This window comes from Ursus maritimus, unplaced genomic scaffold (assembly GCF_017311325.1).
Source record: "Ursus maritimus isolate PB19 unplaced genomic scaffold, ASM1731132v1 scaffold_2, whole genome shotgun sequence".
In the NCBI taxonomy this organism is placed as follows: Eukaryota; Metazoa; Chordata; class Mammalia; order Carnivora; family Ursidae; genus Ursus; species Ursus maritimus.
The window spans coordinates 6,756,859-6,778,749 of NW_024424452.1; the positions used below are offsets into that span (position 1 = coordinate 6,756,859).

Consider the following 21,891-nt stretch of genomic DNA (forward strand, 5'->3'; position numbering starts at 1 on the left):
CAGGCCTATCCCAATCCCCCACCTCCCCTCTGAAGCTCTCAGTTTGTTTCCCAGAGTCCATAGACTCTCGTGGTTCATTCCCCCTTCTGTTTACCCCCCATTCATTCTTCCCTTCCTTCTCCTACTGATCTCCCTGCTATTCCTTATGTTCCACAAATGAGTGAAACCATATGATAATTGTCTTTCTCTGCTTGACTTATTTCACTTAGCATTATCTCCTCCAGTGCCGTCCTGCAGCAAATGTTGAGAAATCGTTCTTTTTGATAGCTGAGTAATATTCTGTTGTATATATGGACCACAACTTCTAATCCAGTCATCTGTTGAAGGGCATCTCAGCTCCTTCCACTATTTAGCTATTTAGCTATTTAGCTATTTAGCTATTTAGCTATTTATTTATTTATTTATTTATTTATAAAACTTTCATTTTGACACAATTAGAGTTTCACAGGAAGTTGTCACAGGAGGTCCCATGTCATATGGTCCTCAAGCTCTTTCCCCTAAGGTAATATCCTGCATAACTATAGTATAGTATGGAATCAGAAATTGATGTTGGGGGGCGCCTGGGTAGCGCAGTCGTTGAGCGTCTGCCTTCGGCTCGGGGCGTGATCCCAGCGTTCTGGGATCGAGCCCCACGTCAGGCTCCTCCGCTAGGAGCCTGCTTCTTGCTCTCCCACTCCCCTGCTTGTGTTCCCTCTCTCTCGCTGGCTGTCTCTGTCAAATAAATAAAAAATCTTAAAAAAAAAAAAGTCATCAATGTCTTTAAAAAAAAAAAAAAGGAAATTGATGTTGGTTCTAGCCACAGAACTTATTCAGATTTCAACAGTTTTATGTGCACTCGTTTGTGTGTGTATGTGTGCATGTGTGTGTTGCTTTCTTCCTTTTTTAAAAATTTTTTACTATGTTATGTTAGTCACCATACAGTACATCATTAGTTTTTGATGCAGTGTTCCATGATTCATTGTTTGCATATGACACCCAGTGCACCATGCAATACGTGCCCTCCTTAATACCCATCACAGGCCTATCCCAATCCCCCACCTCCCCTCTGAAGCTCTCAGTTTGTTTCCCAGAGTCCATAGACTCTCGTGGTTCATTCCCCCTTCTGTTTACCCCCCATTCATTCTTCCCTTCCTTCTCCTACTGATCTCCCTGCTATTCCTTATGTTCCACAAATGAGTGAAACCATATGATAATTGTCTTTCTCTGCTTGACTTATTTCACTTAGCATTATCTCCTCCAGTCCCGTCCATGTTGCTGCAAATGTTGTGAAATTGTTCTTTTTGATGGCTGAGTAATATTCCATTGTATATATGGACCACATCTTCTTAATTCAGTCATCTGTTGAAGGGTATCCCAGCTCTTTCCACAATTTAGCTATTGTGGACAATGCTGCTATGAACATTGGGGTGCATATGGCCCTTCTCTTCACTACGGCTGTATCTTTGGGGTAAATACCCAGTAGTGCAATTCCTGGATCATAGAGTAGCTCAATTTTTAACTTTTTAAGAGATCTCCACTCTGTTTTCCACGGTGGCTGTACCAACTTGCATTCCCACCAACAATGTAGGAGGGATCCCCTTTCTCCACATCCTCTCCAACATTTGTTGTTTCCTGCCTTGTCCATTTTTGCCATTCTAACTGGTGTAAGGTGGTATCTCAATGTGGTTTTGATTTGAATTTCCCTGATGGCTAATGATTTTGAACATTTTTTTCATGTGTCTGTTAGCCATTTGTATGTCTTCATTAGAAAAGTGTCTGTTCATATCTTCTGCCCATTTTTTGATTTGATTATTTGTTTCTCATGTATTGAGTTTGAGAAGTTCTTTATAGATCTTGGATACCAGCCTTTGATCTGTAGTTTCATTTGCAAATACCTTCTCCCATTCTGTGGGTTGCCTCTTTGTTTTGATGACTGCTTCCTTTGCTGTGCAGAAACTTTTTATCTTGATGATGTCCCAATAGTTCATTTTTTTCTTTTGTTTCCCTTGCCTTTGGAGACGTGTCATGAAAGAACTTGCTGTGGCCGATGTCAAAGAGGTTACAGCCTATGTTCTCCTCTCTGATTTTGATGAATTCCTGTCTCACATGGATTGCTTTCTGAACATTTATCTTACATGTAGATTTGTGTATCCATCACCCCAATCATATTACAGAGCTGTTCCATCACCAAAAGTTTCTGGCTTACTATTCTTTTGTAGGCACGTTGTATGACTTGTCTTTTTGTTGTAGCAGGGTCTTCAGCAGAGCAAACATTTTAATTTTGATAAGGCCACTTTAACATTTTTTTCCTTTTACGGGTTGTGAGTTTGGCATCAAGTTTGAAAAATCTTTACCTAGTCCTAAGTCCCAAGGATTTTCTCAAAGTAGTTCATTTTATGTTTTACATTTAAGTATATAGTTTTATACTTAAGAGTGGTTCGGTCGGTTGTGTCTGCCTTTAGCTCAGGTCATGATCCCAGAGTTCCTGGATGGAGCCCTGCATCTGGCTCCCTGCTCAGCAGGGAGTCTGCCTCTGCTTCTCCCCTAGGTCATGCTCTCTCTTGCTCTCTCTCTCAAATAAATAAACAAGTAAATAAATACATAAATAAATAAATAATCTTTAAAAAATTTGGTGAGTAATTTATGCCCATTTAACAAGTTTTCCAAACTATGGAGACCTACAAAACTTATGTAGGGCAAAATATGTTTTGCTTTGACTCTAGTCTTTTGGTCCTGTGGGATTTATGAAAAATGCCATCACTATGTCTGAAGATGAACAATGGAAGAGAATACGAACATTGCTGTCTCCAACTTTCACCAGCGGAAAGCTCAAGGAGGTAAGAAAAGAACAGGACTTTTTTTTTTTTAAGATTTATTTATTTATTTATTTGACAGGATAGAGACAGCCAGCGAGAGAGGGAACACAAGCAGGGGGAGTGGGAGAGGAAGAAGCAGGCTCCTAGCGGAGGAGCCTGATGTGGGGCTCGATCCCATAACGCTGGGATCACGCCCTGAGCCGAAGGCAGACGCTTAACCGCTGTGCCACCCAGGTGCCCTAAGAACAGGACTTTTAATTAAGAAGTTAAGTCATATTCCTGGGGACAAATAGAAAATAAGATCATAGTCCATGGCTAAGTGGTACTCTAATGTATTTGGGCTTCCTAAAAATGGTCTTTTATTTTCATGTTCTGGAAGGGACATGATAAAATTTGTTATTAAATGTCCCTTACTGCTCCATGCTTGTGAAAGTTATGTCATCCTAGGACTTGATTCTCAGATTTAACTTCAGGTGGTGTTGTATTTTGTGTGTAGATGTTCCCCATCATTGGCCAGTATGGAGATGTGTTGGTGAGGAACCTGAGGAAGGAGGCAGAGAAAGGCAAACCTATCAACTTGAAAGAGTAAGTAGTAGTGCAGCTGCTGGGATTCCTGTTCTGCCACGACACTTTGCAGCTGCTGCCACAGAGCCAGATTCCCACTGTTGAGTTACTCCAGTGAACAAGTTGAGGTAGGTCTATGGTGTTACAACTCCAGTGGGCCAGCCAAGAAGACGTAGCTCGCCTAAAAAGGCAGGGCAGCCAGGAGAGAAAGGGTCTTCTTTTGTGTGCATGAGTTGGGATTTATTTATTTGCTTAATCATTGCCTTGGACATTCTAGAAGACAAAAATACATTGTTTGAAAAGTAGGGGCGCCTGGGTGGCACAGCGGTTGAGCGTCTGCCTTCGGCTCAGGGCGTGATCCCGGCGTTATGGGATCGAGCCCCACATCAGGCTCCTCTGCTATGAGCCTGCTTCTTCCTCTCCCACTCCCCCTGCTTGTGTTCCCTCTCTCGCTGGCTGTCTCTATCTCTGTCGAATAAATAAATAAAGTCTTTAAAAAAAAAAAAGAAAAGAAAAAACAAGAGCATAGAGAATATGGAATAGTGGGAGGGGAAAGTACTTGGTACATCTTCCTGGGCACTGGGTGCGGCACAAAAGTTACCACATGGAACTTGGAACAACTTAAACCCCTTCCTGATTTTGTTGAGGATATTAGCAAAATAATAAATATTAACTTTTATAACCATTTGTCCATCTTTCAAACTCAAAAGGGAGAAGGCCCTACACAGGGAATGGGTAGGGTGATAGATAGATAGATAGATAGATAGATAGATAGATAGATAGATAGATAGATAGATGATAGATTTTTTTTGGCCTAAATTGGGATATATTTTAACTATGCAGGATGAACAGAGATACATTGGGACTGTCCTGGGAAAACTAGTGGTATGTGGTAGCTATGTCATCCCCTATTTCAATTTTGGATTGATTTAATATATATGTTTTAACTAGGAACATTCTTTGTTCTTACATTTTCCAAAAATGAGTATGCCCTCAGGGTGAGAAAGAGTGGGTCTTTCATGAAGGAGACTTAGCAGGGGTGTAGAGAAGAAGGAATGATGTTTCTGGCAACACAGAATATGGTGTTGGTGTTCTGTAATGTACTGTTGGGGAATCAGCTCTGAGTGTAGATACTGTGGTGAGAGAAGATCCAGATCTGTTTCACCTTTCTTGACTCCCTGAGGAAGGGTTAATTAGTCCAGCATCTGTCCTGCTCAGACACAGTACTTCTCCGCCTTCTACTGCCCATACTCACAACACACTACTGTAATTTGTCAGACTTTGGGTCTCTATTCCTCCATGGCTGAGCTCCTTGAACTCAGAAGTGTGTCTAACTTGCCCTAGTGTCCCCATCACCCCAGCACGCGGCCAGGTGCATCAGTGGCACCTCACGAGCACCTCATCAGTGAGTGTGATGGCATATAGACTCTTCAGATGATCCAGCAGGCGGTTCTGAAAGCGTGGCTCTTGTCTTGCCCGAGCATGGGCATCTACATGCACTTCTTGCTGCAGGTGTTGGATAAGGATTATAAAGAGGTGCTGATCTTAATTATCCATGTCTTTGTTTCTCTCACAGCATTTTTGGGGCCTACAGCATGGATGTGATTACCAGCACATCATTTGGAGTGAACATTGATTCCCTCAACAACCCACAAGATCCCTTTGTGGAAAATGCCAAGAAGATCTTAAAATTTGATTTCCCTGATCCATTTTTACTCTCTTTAAGTATGTACGCTAGTGTTTTTTTCTTTTTCTCCTCCCTTCCTTTTTTCTTCCCTTCCTTCCTTTCTCCCTCACCTCCCCCCTTCCACTTTTCTTTCTTTGTCAAATTTATATAATTTTTATTTTTTAAAAGATTTTATTTATTTGTCAGAGAGAGAGCACAAGCAGGGGGAGTGGCAGGCAGAGCAGACAGAGGGAGAAGCCGGATCCCCGCTGAACAAGGAGCCAATACAGGACTCGATCCCAGGACCCTCAGATCATGACCTGACCCAAAGTCAGATGCTTAACCAGACTGAGCTACCCAGGTGTCCCAACCCTTCTACTTTTCTGCAACAATTTTACTGAGATATACTTTCACATAACATGTAAGTCCCCCCTTTAAAATGTAGTATTCAATTTGTATGGCCTCAGTGTTCATCAACAAAAATTTTAATGTTGATGATGTACAATGTATGTATTTTTCCTTTTATTTCTGTGCTTTCGGTGTCAGATCTTAGAATTCACTGAGAAATCTGAGATCATGAAAATTTATCCCTTGGTTTTCTCTAAGGGTTATAAAGTTTGACTTTTAGATTTCGGTCTTTGCTCTATTTTGAATTTATTTTTATATGTTGTATTAGGTAAGAGTCCAACTTCACTTTTTTTTTGCATAGTACTGTTCTCTTGTCCCAGTACCATTGACTAATTTTTCTTCATTGAATGGCTTTCAAAACCTTATCAAAAGCAGTTGACCATGAACACCTGGGTATCATTTTGGACTCTAAATTCAATTCCATTGATCTATATGTCTATCCTTATGCCTGTACCACATTGTGTTGACTATTATAGCTTCATGTTAAGATTTGAAACTGGAAGTCTGAAGTCTACAACTTTATCCTTTTTTTTTTTTTCAAGATCGTTTTGACTATTCTGGGTCCCTTACAAGTCCATATGGATTTTAAATTCAGTATGTCAATTTCTACAAAGAAGCCAGCTAGGATTCTAAGAAACGCATTAATTTGTAGATCAGTTTGACGAATACTGCCATCTTGACAATGTTAAGTTGTAACCCATGATCATTGAATGTGTTTTCATTTACATAGATCTTCTTTAATTTATTTATTTAAAAAGTTTTTTAAAGGAATGCCTGGGTGGATCAGTCCGTTAGGTGCCTGCCTTCGGCTCGGGTCATGATCCCCGGGTCCTGGGATTGAGCCCTGCATCGGGCTCCCTGCTCAGCATGGGAGCCTGCTTCTTCCTCTCCCACTCCTCCTGCTTGTGCACTTGCTCTCTCTCTCTCCCATCTCTGTCAAATAAATAATAAAATCTTTTTTAAAAAGTTAAAAAAAATTTTTTAACTTCAACTCAATTAACACATAGTGTATTATTAATTTCAGAGATAGAATTTAGTGATTCATCAATTGCATATAACACCCAGTACTCACTACATCAAGTGTCCTCCTTAATGCCTGTCACCCAGTTACCCCATCCCCATACCCACCTCCCCTCCAGCAACCCTCAGTTTGTTTCCTATAGTTAAAAGTCTCTTATGGTTTGTCTTCCTCTCTGTTTTTGTCTTATTTTATTTCAACAATATTTGTGGGTTTTAGAGTATAAGTTTTGTGCTTCTTTTGTTAAAGCTATTCTTAAGAATTCTGTTCTTCTTGGTGTTATTATAAATGGAATTATACTCCTAATTTTGATTTTGGATTTCTTATTGCAGAGTCTAGGAAGATAACTGATTTTGTATGTTGATCTCGTATCCTGAAACCCTGGTAAACTGATTTATTAGTTCCAGTAGACTTTTAATGCATTCCTTCAGGTTTTTTAGGTACAACATCATGTTATCTGATAGTAAAGATGCTTTTGCTTCTGTATTTCCTCTATGAATAGCTTTTGGGGTTTTTGTTTGTTTATTTCTTTGCTTTTGCCTACCTTTCCTGGCTAGAACTTCTAGTATAATGTTGAATAGAAGTAGCGATAGAGACATCCTCGTTTTGTTTTTTCTTAGGGGGAAGTGTCCAGTCTACATCTGTTAAGTGTGGTATTAGCTATGAGTTTTTTGTAGATGGCCTTTATCAGGCTGAGGGTATTCCTATCTGTTTCTTGTTTGTTGAGTGTTTTTATTACTAAATGGTGTTAGATTTTTGTCAAATACTTTCTCTGCCTGTATTGAGATGACCACGTGTTGTTTTTGTTGTTGTTGCTATACTATATTATATAACCCTGCATCGCTGGGTTAAACTCCTCTTAGTTATGGTATATCCTTCTTTGATGTGTTGGTAGGTTTATTTTGCTAGTATTTTGCTTTATAAGATGATATGTCATAAGGTATATTGGTCTGCAGTTTTCTTTTTCTGTGATATCTTTGTCTGGTTTTAGTATCAAGGGTAATAGTGGCCTCATAGGATGAGTTTGGAAGTGTTCATACCTCTTCTATTTGTTGGAAGAATTGGTGTTGATTCTACTTTAAATATTTGCTGAAACTTACTTGTGAAACCATTCGGAGCTGAGCTGCTTTTTTTTGGGTCCTTTTTACTACTAACTCAATCTTTTTACTTGTCTTTCAGGTTGCCTAGGTTTGGTTTTTTTGTTAAGATTTTACTTACTTTTTTGAGAGAGAGAGCACATGCACACAAGCAGGGGAGAAGGAAAGCAGGCTCCTGCTGAGTAGGGAGCCCGACGCAGGGCTCGATCCCAGAACCCTAGGATCATGACCCGAGCCAAGGCAGCCATTCAACTGACTGAGCCATCCAGGCACCCCGTTTGTTTTGTTTTGTTTTGTTTTAAGATTTTATTTATTTATTTGACAGAGAGAGAGACAGCCAGCGAGAGAGGGAACACAAGCAGGGGGAGTGGGAGAGGAAGAAGCAGGCTCCTAGCAGAGGAGCCTGATGTGGGGCTCGATCCTGTAACGCCAGAATCACGCCCTGAGCCGAAGGCAGACGCTCAATCGCTGTGCCACCCAGGCGCCCCTGTTTTTTTTTTTTTTTTAATGTCACTTTCTAGTTTGTGTTTTCTAGGATTTCTCCGTTTCATCTAAGTTATCTAATTTGTTAACATACAGTTGTTCATGGTATACCTTTATAGTCTTTTTTATTTTTGTAATGCCAGTAGAAACCTCACCTTTCATTTCTGATGATAGTAATTTGAATCATTTCTCCTTTTTGTTTGGTCAATCTATCTAAAGATCTTTTGAAAGAATCAGGTTTGCTTTCATTGATTTTTCTATTGTTTTTATTCTCTATTTCGTACATTTCTGCTCTTGTCTCTATCATGTGTTTCCTTCTTCTTGCTTTGGATTTAGTTTGCTCTTGTTTTTCATCATGCTTATGACAGAAAGTTGGGTCATTGATTTGAGATCTTGGCTTATTATTATTATTAAATATTTTACTTTTTAAGTTATCTCTACACCCAATAGGGGGCTTTAACTCACAACCCCAAGATCAGGAGTGGCACATTCCTGAGCCAGATAGGTGCCCCAGGATCTTGGTTCTTTTAAATGTAGACATATATAATGATAAATTTCTTTCTAGTCACTGCTTTTGCTATATCCCCTGAGCCTTTGTATATGGTTTCTTCATTTTTGTAATCTCCAAGTAATTCCTAAGTGCCTTTTGATTTCTTCTTTGACCACTGTCTATATAGGACTATAAGGTTTAATTTCCACATATTTGTGGAATCCAATGTTGTTTGTATTCCCAATTTCTAATTTTATGCCGTTGAAGGGCATGCTATGTACTATGTGCATCCTGACAGCACTTTCTCAAACAGCATGATAATTAAAGTAGCATATTATGGTCTGGTATATCCAGAGTCTCTAGTCCAAAAATAAAAGGCTAAGAGATCCAGGAATGTAATCCTGTTCCTTTAGTTACCTAAAGATGTGGATGGGGACACTGATCTCACTGCCCTAGCGGTGGCCCGTACTTGTGACTTGCCCTGGCTCAGCCATTGGCTTGAAATTTCAAGAAAAGGTGATAGAGGTAGTGACTCCTAGTTTCAATGACTCCTGGTGTCTTTTACTTTTCTAATTGGCAGACCAGATTATAATTGCTCTGGGTAAATTTTACATTTTCACTGTGTCTTCCATTGTTCTTTTTCCTTACAGTACTCTTTCCATTCCTTACCCCAATTTTTGAAAGATTAAATATCTGGCTATTTCCCAAGAAAGTTACTGATTTTTTCACAAAATCTGTAAAAAGGATGAAGGAAAGTCGCCTCAAAGATAAACAAAAGGTAAATCTGTGGTGGTTACATGTGCACGTTCCCTTCTGATCTTTTATTGAGTTGTATTCGTCTCATGTGTGCACTTCTATGTGTGTTTTTACAGTATGTAGAGGACTGTAGGGTTTAGAGCAGGACACTTCTAACATTTTAGAGGGAATGAAGAAGGTAGAGGTCAGGAAAGGAGATAAGAAAAAGAGTCAGAGAGTCAATGTTTAAAATTTAATAGTAAGCATGGAACCTAATATGTCACTGCATAAAATTTCTCTTCAATAAATTATCAAAGGTAAAACTTACTGTGTAAGAATCATTTTTCTGATTATAATTTCCCCAGATGTTAGATTGGCAAAGAATCCCTTCAGTTCTAAGCCTCTTATTTTACACATTTTCCAGGGGAAGGTCCTATGAGGCATCTGGGGGAGTATAGTCTGTGTTAAATTTGAGGCCTGTCATAGTCTGGAGTGGGCAGGAGTCCTCTTGGGCACTGAGGCTGCAAGCTGGCTAAGCCAGCTTCACTTTCCTGAGGGCTGGCAGCCAGCACAAGGATGTGTGTAGGACAGGGAGACAGAGCTGGGTACCCCAGAATGTCACTGAAAACTGTGCAGAGTTCTGGGAGGGTGGGGCATTGGAAGATGCTGACACAGAAGCTGCCTGTGGACTCTGCAGTGGTTAGGGGATTGGTCTATATGGCCATTCATTAAGAATTAAGTCTAGAGGGGCACCTGGGTGGCTCAGTCTTTAAGCGTCCGCCTTCAGCTCAGGTCATGATCCCAGGGTCCTGGGATCGAGCCCCACATCAGGCTCCCTGCTCAGCAAGAAGCCTGCTTCTCCCTCTTCCACTCCCCCTGCTTGTGTTCCCTCTCTCGCTGTGTCTCTCTCTGTCAAATAAATAAAATCTTAAAAAAAAAATAATAAGTCTGGAGAAAAAAAGGACTGAAGTCAGGAACTTTCTCCTGAGTTAGCAAGCATGATAGGAGAGGGAGTATACAACACTTTGGTCAGAAAGCTGTGTTCAAAATCCAGAGAAACTCAGGATCAAAGGAGCAAGAACCAAAAAGCAGTAGGACACAATACTGGATTCCTGTCAGGAAAACATCCGGCTGCAAGATTTGTAGCTGGATGTTTTTGTCACTGACAAGTCAGACTTCTGGACTTAAAGGGACCATATTCTCATTTAAAAAGTTAAGTCCTGCATTCCTAATTTATTTCTGACTTCACAAGTGATGTTTTATTGTTGAAATTATTCTTTCTGCTTGCAGCACCGAGTGGATTTTCTCCAACTGATGATTAACTCCCAGAATTCCAAGGAAATGAATACCCACAAAGGTAAGTAAGGAGAGCTTCAGAGAGCCAGTGGAGGGGAGTTTCTGATGAAGGGGGTGGTTCTGAGATGTGGAGGAAGATTTTTAGCAGATGGAATTTCTGCAAATTGAAGAAAGACATGTGTTCGGATACAAATGGTAGTGGAAGCACTTTCCAGAAGCACCCAGCCATAAGTTTGTTCAAAGCCTGAAGGGCAAACATAGACAAGGCAATCAGTGGTTCCTGGATCACCTACATCAGAACCTCTGGGGAGCTTGTTTCCCATGTCAATCCTCTGGCCTAATCCAGACCCAGTGAATTTGAACCTGGAAATTCACACCAAGGCTTCATCACCTCAGAAAGCACATGGCCCTAGTGCTGGTGACCTGGACACTTGGTTAAAATTGTATTCGCTGGTTTCATGTACTGTAAAGTTTTACTTTGCATTTTGTAATTAAGAAGTAGCTGGCTCAAGATGACTTTTTGACTGTGAAATACTATGTTTCTCTTCAAACTTTTACCTACTACTTTTATTGTCCATGGATGGTATTTGACTGAACCATTATTAGTATGGCGTCTCCAAAATGGTGACTTTCTAATCCCATTAATTCTTCCATGTTGATGAGTGATCATCCATTGTTAGGGAGCTTTTCATTCTCTCTCTGCAATTTATTTATTTATGTTAGTATGATTTCATATATTACTAATTTAGTCTCTTACATCATTCTTTATTTTATTGAAGATTTTATTTATTTATTTGAGAGACAGAGAGAGAAAGAGCACAAGTGGGGTGAAGGACAGAGGGAGAAGCAAACTCCCTGCTCAGCAAAGAGCCCAACTCGGGGCTCGATCTCAGGACCTGAGCCAAAGGCAGCCACTTAACCAGCTGAGCCAGCGCCCCATCATTCTTTATTTAGATCCTCAATTATCTCAGATTTGTCTTCTGGCAGCCCTTTCAAGTGGGCTCCTGTGTTATTATTTTTTTTCTTTCTTCCTCTTTTTTTATGTTTTCAATAGACTTTATTTTTTATAGAAGTTTTAGGTTCATTGCAAAAGTTAGTGAAAGACACAAAGATTTCCCATACTCCCCTGCCTCACCTACACACAATATCCCCCACTATCAAAATCCCTCACAATGTGGTACATTTATTACAATCAATGTCCCTCCAATGACACATTATTACCACCCAAAATCCATAGTTTACATTACAGTTCACCCTTGGTGTTGTACATTCTATGGGTTTTGACAAAGGTATAATGATATCTATCCACCATTACATAACAGAGTATTCTGTATCTTTTCCCATATTATTTTCTGAGCATTTGCTTGCATTCTAGTGTGAGACATTCCAGGTTTCTCTTCTGTTTCCCCTGATGAGCCCCAGAATCAGCCATTCCTCCAGAAGCTTTGTTTCCTTTTAGTAAGAAATGGTATTTAGAAACCAGAATCTGGGATGTAGGAGTGCTCGCTGCTACAGAGTTTCTTTGCTTCTATTTCCTCTCAGTGGGCCAAGTTAAGAATGTCAAATATATTTACACAGGACTGATAAACATAAACATTTCTATATCTATCCATCACCAGTGATGTAATTATGGTATCTTTGTCTGAAAAAAAAAGGAGCCTTGATTTATAGTTTGCTTCTATGACAGAAATATTCCCATCATGGTTAATTTCAGGTTAAATATTGTTTGACAACCATCTCCCAAAATTCTTGAATATTTAACAATTGATTCTAGAGAATAAGGATGGGTTTACTCCATCACACCACTAAAATATATGTATACCTATGTATACATCTACTTCTATCTATCTATCTGTCTGTCTATCTATCTAGTTCTACTAATTCTGTGATGAAGAAAATATTCTATATATGGCCAGTTCAATACAGAACCACTACACACACATGGTTAGTTGAACACTTGATATGTGGCTAGTGTCACTGAAGAACTAAATCTTATATTGTTTTAAATGTAATTAATTAACATTTAAATATATATAGGCACATCTGGTAAGTGGCTACCATACCAGACAGCAGAGCTATGAAATTTGATTATTATGGGGTTCATGGCAATTGGGGGAAAGACTTTGATAGTTGAATTTATCCAAGCAGCATCACAGAAAGTATGACTGGGAAATCAGAATTCTGTAGACCTTTCTTACACTCACTTTGTCTTTTTTAGTTGTGAATTTCATGTCTGTGGCAAGTACCATGTTAATTTCAGTGCTCTAAGTATTATCTAATCCAGTTCTGATCAAATAGATTAGAGCATGACCATGCTTAGTTTCTACTACAAGAAAATCAAAAGGGAGGCCAACTTATATTCAGAGTGGGGCCATTTACTAAGGAAGGTGACATTCAGGCCATGATTGAATAAGCACTGCTAGTTCCACTTACTGGATTCTGTTTGTCTATAATTCATGCTGGCCAATGTCCTTTTATTTATCATTGTTTCTTTTGCTGTTTTATGCAGTTGATTAGACTAACATCATTCACCACTCTTCTAACATTTTTTCTGTATCATAGTTTCTATACATATCTGAGATCATCCATGTGAAGAATGTGCCTCAGGTCTTCTCTTACCTGAAACCTCTCAAGGGTATAATCCATGTTTCTCAAGCTAGGTTGTGCACACAAATCACCACATCTCAGGAAGCTCAGATTTTTATTCGATAGTTCTAGGGTAAGATTTGAGAGTCTGCATTTCTAATAAGATCTCAGGTGCTGCAGATGCTGCTGGTCCATGTGCCTCACTTTGAGTAGCAAGAGTTTATCTATAGCTCAATATTATCTACTTAAATTCCTGCAAATAATGTTTAGATGAAAAATCATTCAATTTTCCTGATAATTAATCCTTACCATTGCATACTCTCTCAAAAAATTTAAGCTGTATTTTAGATGGAAGAAATTATATTTTTCCTGAGGGAGGATGCTAGCCCATGTAACTTAGGGCAGAAGTACTTTTACGGTTCTCCAAAGGATGATACTTATAACTCTGTGTATGTTAGACAGAAATGCCATCTTCTGAAATTACCCACCTGTGCTGGTGGGGAGGGCGGCATAATCAGTAACAGGTGTCCAAGCAGAGTATGGACCTTCAGAATAACCAGATCAGGACAACTTTTTTCCTCTTTCTGGCTCTACAAGATAGACATTAGAGTGAAACCACTCCCACTTTGATTCTGAATTGCTTTTACATTTTCCACCAGGGATTTGGGGGTTTCAAATGGATTTGTCACCATCTAATCTGTGATGTTTTATATTCACCTGCTTTAGCTAAAATGTCTTTCCTCTCCTTTTAGCTCTGTCTGATCTGGAGCTCGTGGCCCAATCTATTATCTTTATTTTTGCTGGCTATGAGACCACTAGTACTTCTCTTTCCCTGCTTATGTATGAATTGGCCACTCACCCTGATGTCCAGCAGAAACTGCAGGAGGAGATTGATGCCACTTTCCCCAATAAGGTGAGCTGGTCATACTGGAAGAGGGAGTCAGGATAGGCTCAGTTATGCCTCAGTAATAGATTAGCCCTCAAATCTAGCAGGTTTTCATAGCAAATGTTTACTTCTAACCCACGTGTGCGTGTCCAACATGGGTATAGGAGAGGATGGGAGTGAGTCTCTGCTCCACACAGTTACTTGGGTATACAGGGTAAAGAGGTTCCACTTTCTTCACCTGCAATATCTGGAACTTAGGGATTTACTGTTGACTGGGTAACAAGAAACTAGGGTGTTGCTCACTTGCTTTTCCAATATTTGGCCCTGAACTGACATACATCTATCTCCTCAGTTTACAGCCCATTTACAAAGTGGTTTCCCCGAAGATCACATGGGCTGGGAAATATGGGGGTCTATGTGGGTGTTGGGTGAGCAGAGAGTGTCACTCACCCTATGAAGTGTCAATTCTAATTGTCTCCGTGTAACAAGTAACGAAACTGAGCTACAGAGAGACAACATAACATTCTTAGACTCATATATAACTAGTGGTGAAGAAGCCAAGCAAGGAGCCAGGGTGCCAGGATCCTTACCGAACTCTTAACCTGTACAATGTTGGCTCTTAAATATAACAACGAGTGATAGGCACATATTGCCCACACTGTTTTCTGACCTCTGCCTAAACTGGAGTTCCCAACTTAAGAAGAGACCTGGCCTCTGTGGCTGGAGTGACTTATTTGGAAACCCCAGACCAACAATGAGGAGACCTTTCCAGCAACAGAGGGTGGGACTGAGATTAGGATTCTGATCCCCTTCACAATATTCCCTAGAACTGAAATTGTGTTCCCTCAATTGGTGTCATCCAATCCCACCCTTCTTTGCCCTATTTAGGTTGAAAGGAATCAGTGGCACCCCCAAATTACTTATATTTTATATAATAGTATTCCTTTCCAAATAGTATATATATAATTGAAGAGCTAGGAAGCGGGATATTTCAACTAAAAGAATTTATGTGGATAGGGGATATTTTGTGTTGCACGTTCTTCCATCGTACAGATGTGAGGGCCCTGTTTTGAAAGGAAACAGTGACTTCAACGTATTTCACTTAAGATTAAGGGTCATAGTATATTAGTCACTTTTGTTCATATGAGGAAGAAAAACCACCACTTGGTAGTGGGAAGGATGTCAGGCCCTGTTTAGAGGATTGTCCCAGCAGTCTCTTCTAATTGTTACTGTTGCATACAAGTCAGTGGGCCATTGAGCAGGTCAAAGGACATGGTAGACATTAAAATGCTTATAAATGCCTGTTACCAAAACAAATGATTCTTAGGGGTTCCTTTCTAACACTTCAGTAGTAGTGCATAGACTGAGTTGAAATTGATCCCAAATCTCAATTTGTGAAAATCTGTTTCTTTCCTTCCAGGCATTGCCCACTTATGATGCCCTGGCACAGATGGAATATCTGGACATGGTGCTGAATGAAAGTCTCAGATTATACCCAATTGCTGGTAGACTCGAGAGGATGTGTAAGAAAGATGTGGAAATCAGTGGTGTGTTCATTCCCAAGGGGACATTAGTGATAGTGCCAACCTTTAGTCTTCACCGAGACCTGGATCTCTGGCCAGAGCCTGAGGAATTCCATCCTGAAAGGTACAGGGAACCCTGGAATGGGGAACGCACCCTCATATTGGAGGATATTGTGATATATTCTTAGTATAGATGACAATCATGTGGTTGTACAATTATTTATTTGTACATCTTTTTATTTTTAGAAGTAATTTTCTTATTACAAAATGATCATTGTTGTCAAACTTTTACAAACTGTAGTTGAGAAAAAAGAATACCAAAGTCATCCTCAGTCCGAATACATTAAGATTATTAATAATGATACGTATGTCCTTATGGACATTTTTCTATGCATATATTGACTACTAAAAATTATGATGGCATTATATTTTTTGAATGACTTACTTAATGTAACATTAAACTATAACAACATACTATAATTGTTTATGATTATATGCATATGCCATAATTAACCACCATCTTATTGAAGGAAATAGGTCTTTTTTTTTTTTCCTTTTTTTTTTGGTCCCCTTCAGCTCTTTGAATTCACCCCCACATCCCCACATTCCATGTCTGTAAACCTTGACCACTGCTCTGCTAGCCATAGTGGGAGAGCAAAGGCTGTGGACCTAAGAGTTCTCATCCCTGATAGGTGGAACAGCCTCATGAGGACATAGGCACAGACGGGTCCTGTGCTTTCCGTGGCTGCAGTCCTGTGCCAGCTCCCACCTTTGTTGGTATCTGGGGTTCGTCCAAAGCAAAGTCATCTGAAAAGTCTGCTCTCAAGCTGTCTGAAACATCCTCCTTAAATGGGTCTTGAGCTTTCTCTTCTGGGTGTTCAGAGCAGAGTCTGGCTTTGAGCACAGTTTGAATTCTTCAGTAGTTGGTACTATCCTGTTTATTGTATTGGTAAGCAAAATTTGGAGTGAAGTTTTTAGGGATCTAGACTTTCAACCCCTGCTTCCAAGCTCCCAGATGGCAGAGCCCTTGTCCTGATGGCAGAGCCCTTGTCCTGTTGCATGATGTCCCTAGTGCTAAAATCACATCTATACATAGTACTTGCTGAAAGAAGTCAGAATTGACCAAGTCGTCTGTTTTCTGGACCAGGAGCCCTGGTGGTTCCCACAGGCTCAGCAGTCCTCAATCCTCTACCTTCTTGAACAGAAACCGGAGACCACTCCCAATACTTCTTCATGATTCATTCAGTCATGAGAGGAAGTGTGTTAGGGACTGTGCCAGGCAATGCGAGATCCACGTGTTAAAAATGCCTATTATGGAGAATTTTTAACACATGCACAAGCATATTCTGTAGATACAAGTCTAAGAAATACTCTTAATGCATCTATATGTGCCCATCCCCTGCCCACCAACCACTAACCCATGTCAGCTGCCCCATCCACACACCATTGCAATTCCTCGTCTGATTCCCATATAATTTCAAGACTCATCATCTGTAAACATTCCAGTACGTTCTTCACCATACTTGGAGTTTTAAAAAAAATACCTACTGAGAATGTCATTATTACTTTCCCCCAGTCCCCATTTTTCCTTACTATAAATATTGAGGAATGAGTTTTGAATAAATGTAAGTCTAACCTTCAAGGAATTTATAGCCTCATGGAACAGATAGAGAGGAATTCGGTGATTATACTGGTTATACACAACTATGAGTATGAGTATAGTGAAGTAGCATCATGTGCTCATGTGAATCGCCTGACATGCTATTCTGTGGAAGTGGTTGGGGGGGTGCTGGTGGGGAGGAGAGGCAAATGAAGGGAAAAATAACGATGTAAATCATGGAAGCATTTTTCTTTTGTCCATGGATATGTGACCAATGTATGTCAGTGGAGGCAGGATCTTACCTTTCCTTCAGTCAGACTCATATCTTGCTCACCTTCCAGAGTATGAACTACTTACAACCCTGAATATAATCCCAGTGTTTAAGATAAATCTTGTTTCAAAAGCATTTCTCTCATCTCCTCAAGACTGAATGTTCCCACAGGGTAAGGGGTATTGACCAAGCTGTAGCTTACATTGCCACAGCAGAATAAGCATAGCAAGATTCAATCACCAGCCCCCAAAAGTGTCCTGTGTAGTCCTGGTGAGAATCCCAAACATGTAGCTCTTTTGGTTTTTATGTTTCACTAATGTGTTTCCAACTTGTATGGTGGAACCAGGTTCAGTAAGAAGAACAAGGACAGCATAAATCCTTATACATATATGCCTTTTGGAACTGGACCGCGAAACTGCCTTGGAATGAGGTTTGCGATCATGAACATGAAACTTGCCCTTGTCAGAGTCCTGCAGAACTTCTCCTTCCAACCTTGCAAAGAAACACAGGTCAGAGAGAGAACTTTCTACACAGTGTTTTGTTGATGTTTTTTTAACTAAGAGATATTGAATGTGTGTGTGTGTGTGTGTGTGTGTGTGTGTGTGTGTGTGTGAGAGAGAGAGAGAGGGGGGGGGCTCATTTATCCTTAATAATTTGTCCTATTGCTTGAAGAATCTATTTGAAGTCATTTGTGACCTTGACGGGTCCTTCAGCTCCTGAGTGCCATGTCTGTGGTTTATGACCACCCATCCATAAGGATCATCTAGTCAGTGCAGTTCATGTGACATCATTATGCACAGACCTATGAACTTCAGCAAAGTGTTAAATTTCTTTCAATTCCACTGAAAGGAAGGGAACATGTTGTATACAATCATGACATGCAGTGATTACTGCAACATGACTTTTGAATATGCTCTTCTCCACCTCAGCTTACAGGCACTCTCGGGACTGTGGTTCTCAATCCTGGTTGTACATTGGAATCAGTGGGTTTGTTAAAAATCCTGATGCCCAAGTCATCTCAGAAATTTTTTTTAAAGATTTTATTTATTTGATTGAGAGAAAGAGAGAGAGAGCACAAGCAGGCAGAGGAAGGGTAGAAGGGAAAAGCAGACTCCCCACTGAGCTGGGAGCCTGACGCAGGGCTCCCTCGCAGGACTCCAAGATCATGACCTGAGCTGAAGGCAGACACTTAATCCGATTAAGCCACCCAGGTGCCCCCATCTCTAATATAATTCACCCAGAGTGTGGCTTTAAAAGTGCAAGCAAGGTTGAGCATCAGTGGTGTGAAGCACATCTGCCAAATGTGAAGGACTCCCATGGTCCAGGCCATCCTGGCTACTTTGCCCCACCTTCTGTGAGCCCCACTCCAGTCTAGCTATTCTTCCTTTCTATCCCAATCTGCCATCATGAATGGATGTTTCCACTGGGAGAGGTGACAGGATCTTTAGCGGGGGAGACGGCCATAGAATAATATACATAATACCCACTCACGATGACCTTGTAAACTTCGACATACACAATTGAACTATCACTTTTCAAAATTGTTTGCCATAATGGTTAAGAATCTCTTTTAATTTTAAACACTCATCCTTTTTACTTAAAATTTAAATCAAAAAAGAACACAAGCCAACATGAGTTTGTCTCCAGCCTGGTACACAGTAAGTACTCAATAGATAAACTGTTGAATGACTGATGGATGAATGCTTCCATGCTCCAGTCTTGACAGCTTACAGAGTAAGATAATGAATCAGAGATAGATGATGCTAAATAGAGTATTTATACGTTTGTAATACATTATTGTCCTTCATGTATCCGGCTTGCTTTGCATCTGTCATTGGCAGGGCTCCATTCCTGGTTCTCATATGCTTGTTTAACTGTTGCAGATTCCCCTGAAATTAAGTGCTCAAGGGTTAATTCGACCAGAAAAACCCATTGTTCTCAAGGTTGAGCCAAGAGATGGGAGTGTGAACAGAGCCTGACTTTCCCTAAGGACTTCCCCTTTGTTCTTCAAGAAGCTGTATCTCCCAGATCACCAGAGACCTCAATTTCCTTTGTGAGTAAAACCAAGAAATAAAGATGAGCTTCAAGTACTGCCCGTGGCGATGACTAGGGATTCTGTACATTCATTTAGCTTTTTTAGTGTCTGTGTGGATCATTATGTATTGTGGAGAGTAAAGGAGGTGATAATAATTGCCAGAGAAGTAGACTCAGCCTGTCTGGTTCACACAGACTACCCCAGTTATATCAACTACTCCCCTGAGCACTGATCAAGAATAAAACATTCTCAACAATTTTATCAACAAACTTGAATGAAAACAAGAATTATTGTCATGACTGTGGTAGGTGGTAGTGACATTTATACACGTCTTATTTTGAATATTCTACATTAAATATTACACTGAACCCATCAACCAACATCTCTTTACAAAAATGCTAACTGATGCCTTTCTGCACATTAATGGAAAACCCATAGAACTGATGAATGAAAGCCAGTGACTGAATGTTTTGACCATCACTGTCACTGGGTGGGTGGAGCTTGTTCAGATTTCCAATGTGGTATGTTAAGGGTAGGTGACAGTTAATGTGGCTCAGAAAAGTACATTCATAGTTGAATTCTACAGGTTTTGGAGCACATTTTTCTATAACACTTGATTGGGCACTTAGTATTATACTAGTTTTGATTTAATGTTTTCATCTCACCTGCCCTGATGTTCTGGTAGGCAGGGAACGTGCTTTCTCTTTGTGTTCCAGCCTCAGCTCCCAACTGTCCTGACACATTGAACATCGAATCAGAGGTGGGTGATGGGCCAGTTGATTTGGCAGGAAGGCTAAAAGCATTTGTCCATTTCAGTTGGTAGCAGAAGCTGCACAGGATTCTTCCTATTCTCTATTCTCCTCTCCCCTCCATCCCCTTCTATCTCCTTTCCTCGCCTCTTCCTTTGCCTTCCTTCCTGGATAATTCAGTCCTAAAGTTGTAAGTGGGGCATAGCCAGGTGGGCAGCCCCACATTGTGGGTCAGGGGCAGAGAAGGGAGTCACAGTGAGTCCAAGTTAGAGCCTGAGTAGGCTGGGAAGGGTGTCCATATGGAAGAGCAGCCTGGCATGGGTGTGGGAGCCCAAGCTAGGTGAGAAGGGTGCCCACACAGAAGGTTGGTCTGAGGGGGAGCCCCTGGAGCCTAACTACAGTGTGGAGAAACCAAGGAGCATGGTGGGGGCATACATGAGTGTTAAGGGTTGGAGTGAGGGTTAGTTACATGAAGGAGGATTGATCAAATAAGTAAATATATTAAAGCCAAATGGTTTCAGGAGTTTCTCAGTGTTGGAGAAGGGAGTCACTGATTTGGAAAGGGAGAAAGCCAAATGAAGCCTGTGTATTCAGAGATTGGAAGTGAGTGTGTCAGTGTAATGTCATGCCTTCCTATGGCTAGATGATAGATTGGTAGAGAGAGATAGAAATGTGTGTGTTTGTCTGTCTGTGTGTAAAAACACATACCCCCTTCCTCTCTCCACAGACAGCTCTTAAAACGGTGAACCTGTTGAGAGCAATGAGCACACCTTGTGCCCAGATCTTGGCTTATAAAGGTCTTTTTCCTCTTAAAGGAACTAGGGCTTTTCAGAGAAATGGGTGATTCCAGGCTGGGAGAGCACATGACGAGCCTGGAGCATCTTGTGCTACACAGTGATGGGGACACGTCCACGGGATGCAGAGCCAGCCTGTGGGGTTTCACTGACCCATCAGGCACAATTTTATGATAACTGACAATATGAAGGGATATGACTCATTGAATAAAACAATAATACACAAGTACACACAGGTGTAGATAAATACAGGGATAAATTACAATTGATGAAGACACTCACACAGTTTCAAAGCATTGTCACTCTCAAACACCCATGAGTTCCTGAGGAAAGAGCAGCTCACACAGCAGAGACTTGGCAAATGAGTGAAGATCATCAGGAACAGGAAGTGATGGCCCATCACCCAATGGGACAGGGTAAGAAGATCTCAACATCACCTTTGGCATATTCTTGCCAGGGAGGCAAAAATGCAAGAAACCCTCAAAAAATCAGACAAACCCAAACAAAGGAATATCTACTCTTAATCTGTAACTGGTAATCTTCAAGAAAGTCAAGATCCTGAAAGTGATTTAAAAAAAAAAGAAAAAACAAGCCCAGATTGGAGCCACTTGCCCCCCGCCCCCCCCCCCCCCCCCACCTCACAGCAAACCAAGACTAATGACAGTTTCAACCTATCCCAGGAAGGTGACTTTTTACAGTCCATCTGAAATTTCCTGATGGGCATTAATGATTCATCTGCAGGATAGAAACCCTACAAGTCCATCCCCCGGAAAGGTGTCCTGGCCTGAAACAATCCGTTCTTTTCCCTCTGTGCACTTCTTGCCCCATCCTCCTTCCTATAAAACCCTGCACTTTGTACACCTCTTGGAAGCATCTGTCTCCTTGCTAGTTGGGA

At 40.7% G+C, this 21,891-nt stretch overlaps 1 protein-coding gene across 1 annotated transcript in view; it reads left to right on the forward strand.

The window, feature by feature from the left end:
• Nucleotides 1-19,673, forward strand: part of LOC103669998 (cytochrome P450 3A12-like) — a 33,928-nt gene extending 14,255 nt beyond the window's left edge. Inside the window, exons 5-13 of the mRNA XM_008698387.2 lie at nt 2,703-2,816; nt 3,292-3,380; nt 4,936-5,084; nt 9,172-9,299; nt 10,547-10,613; nt 13,891-14,051; nt 15,445-15,671; nt 17,765-17,927; nt 19,302-19,673. Coding sequence (XP_008696609.2) covers nt 2,703-2,816; nt 3,292-3,380; nt 4,936-5,084; nt 9,172-9,299; nt 10,547-10,613; nt 13,891-14,051; nt 15,445-15,671; nt 17,765-17,927; nt 19,302-19,397 — 1,194 coding nt within the window. The 3' untranslated portion in view covers nt 19,398-19,673. The remainder of the gene's footprint in view (nt 1-2,702; nt 2,817-3,291; nt 3,381-4,935; nt 5,085-9,171; nt 9,300-10,546; nt 10,614-13,890; nt 14,052-15,444; nt 15,672-17,764; nt 17,928-19,301) is intronic.
• The last annotated feature ends 2,218 nt before the right edge of the window (nt 19,674-21,891 follow it).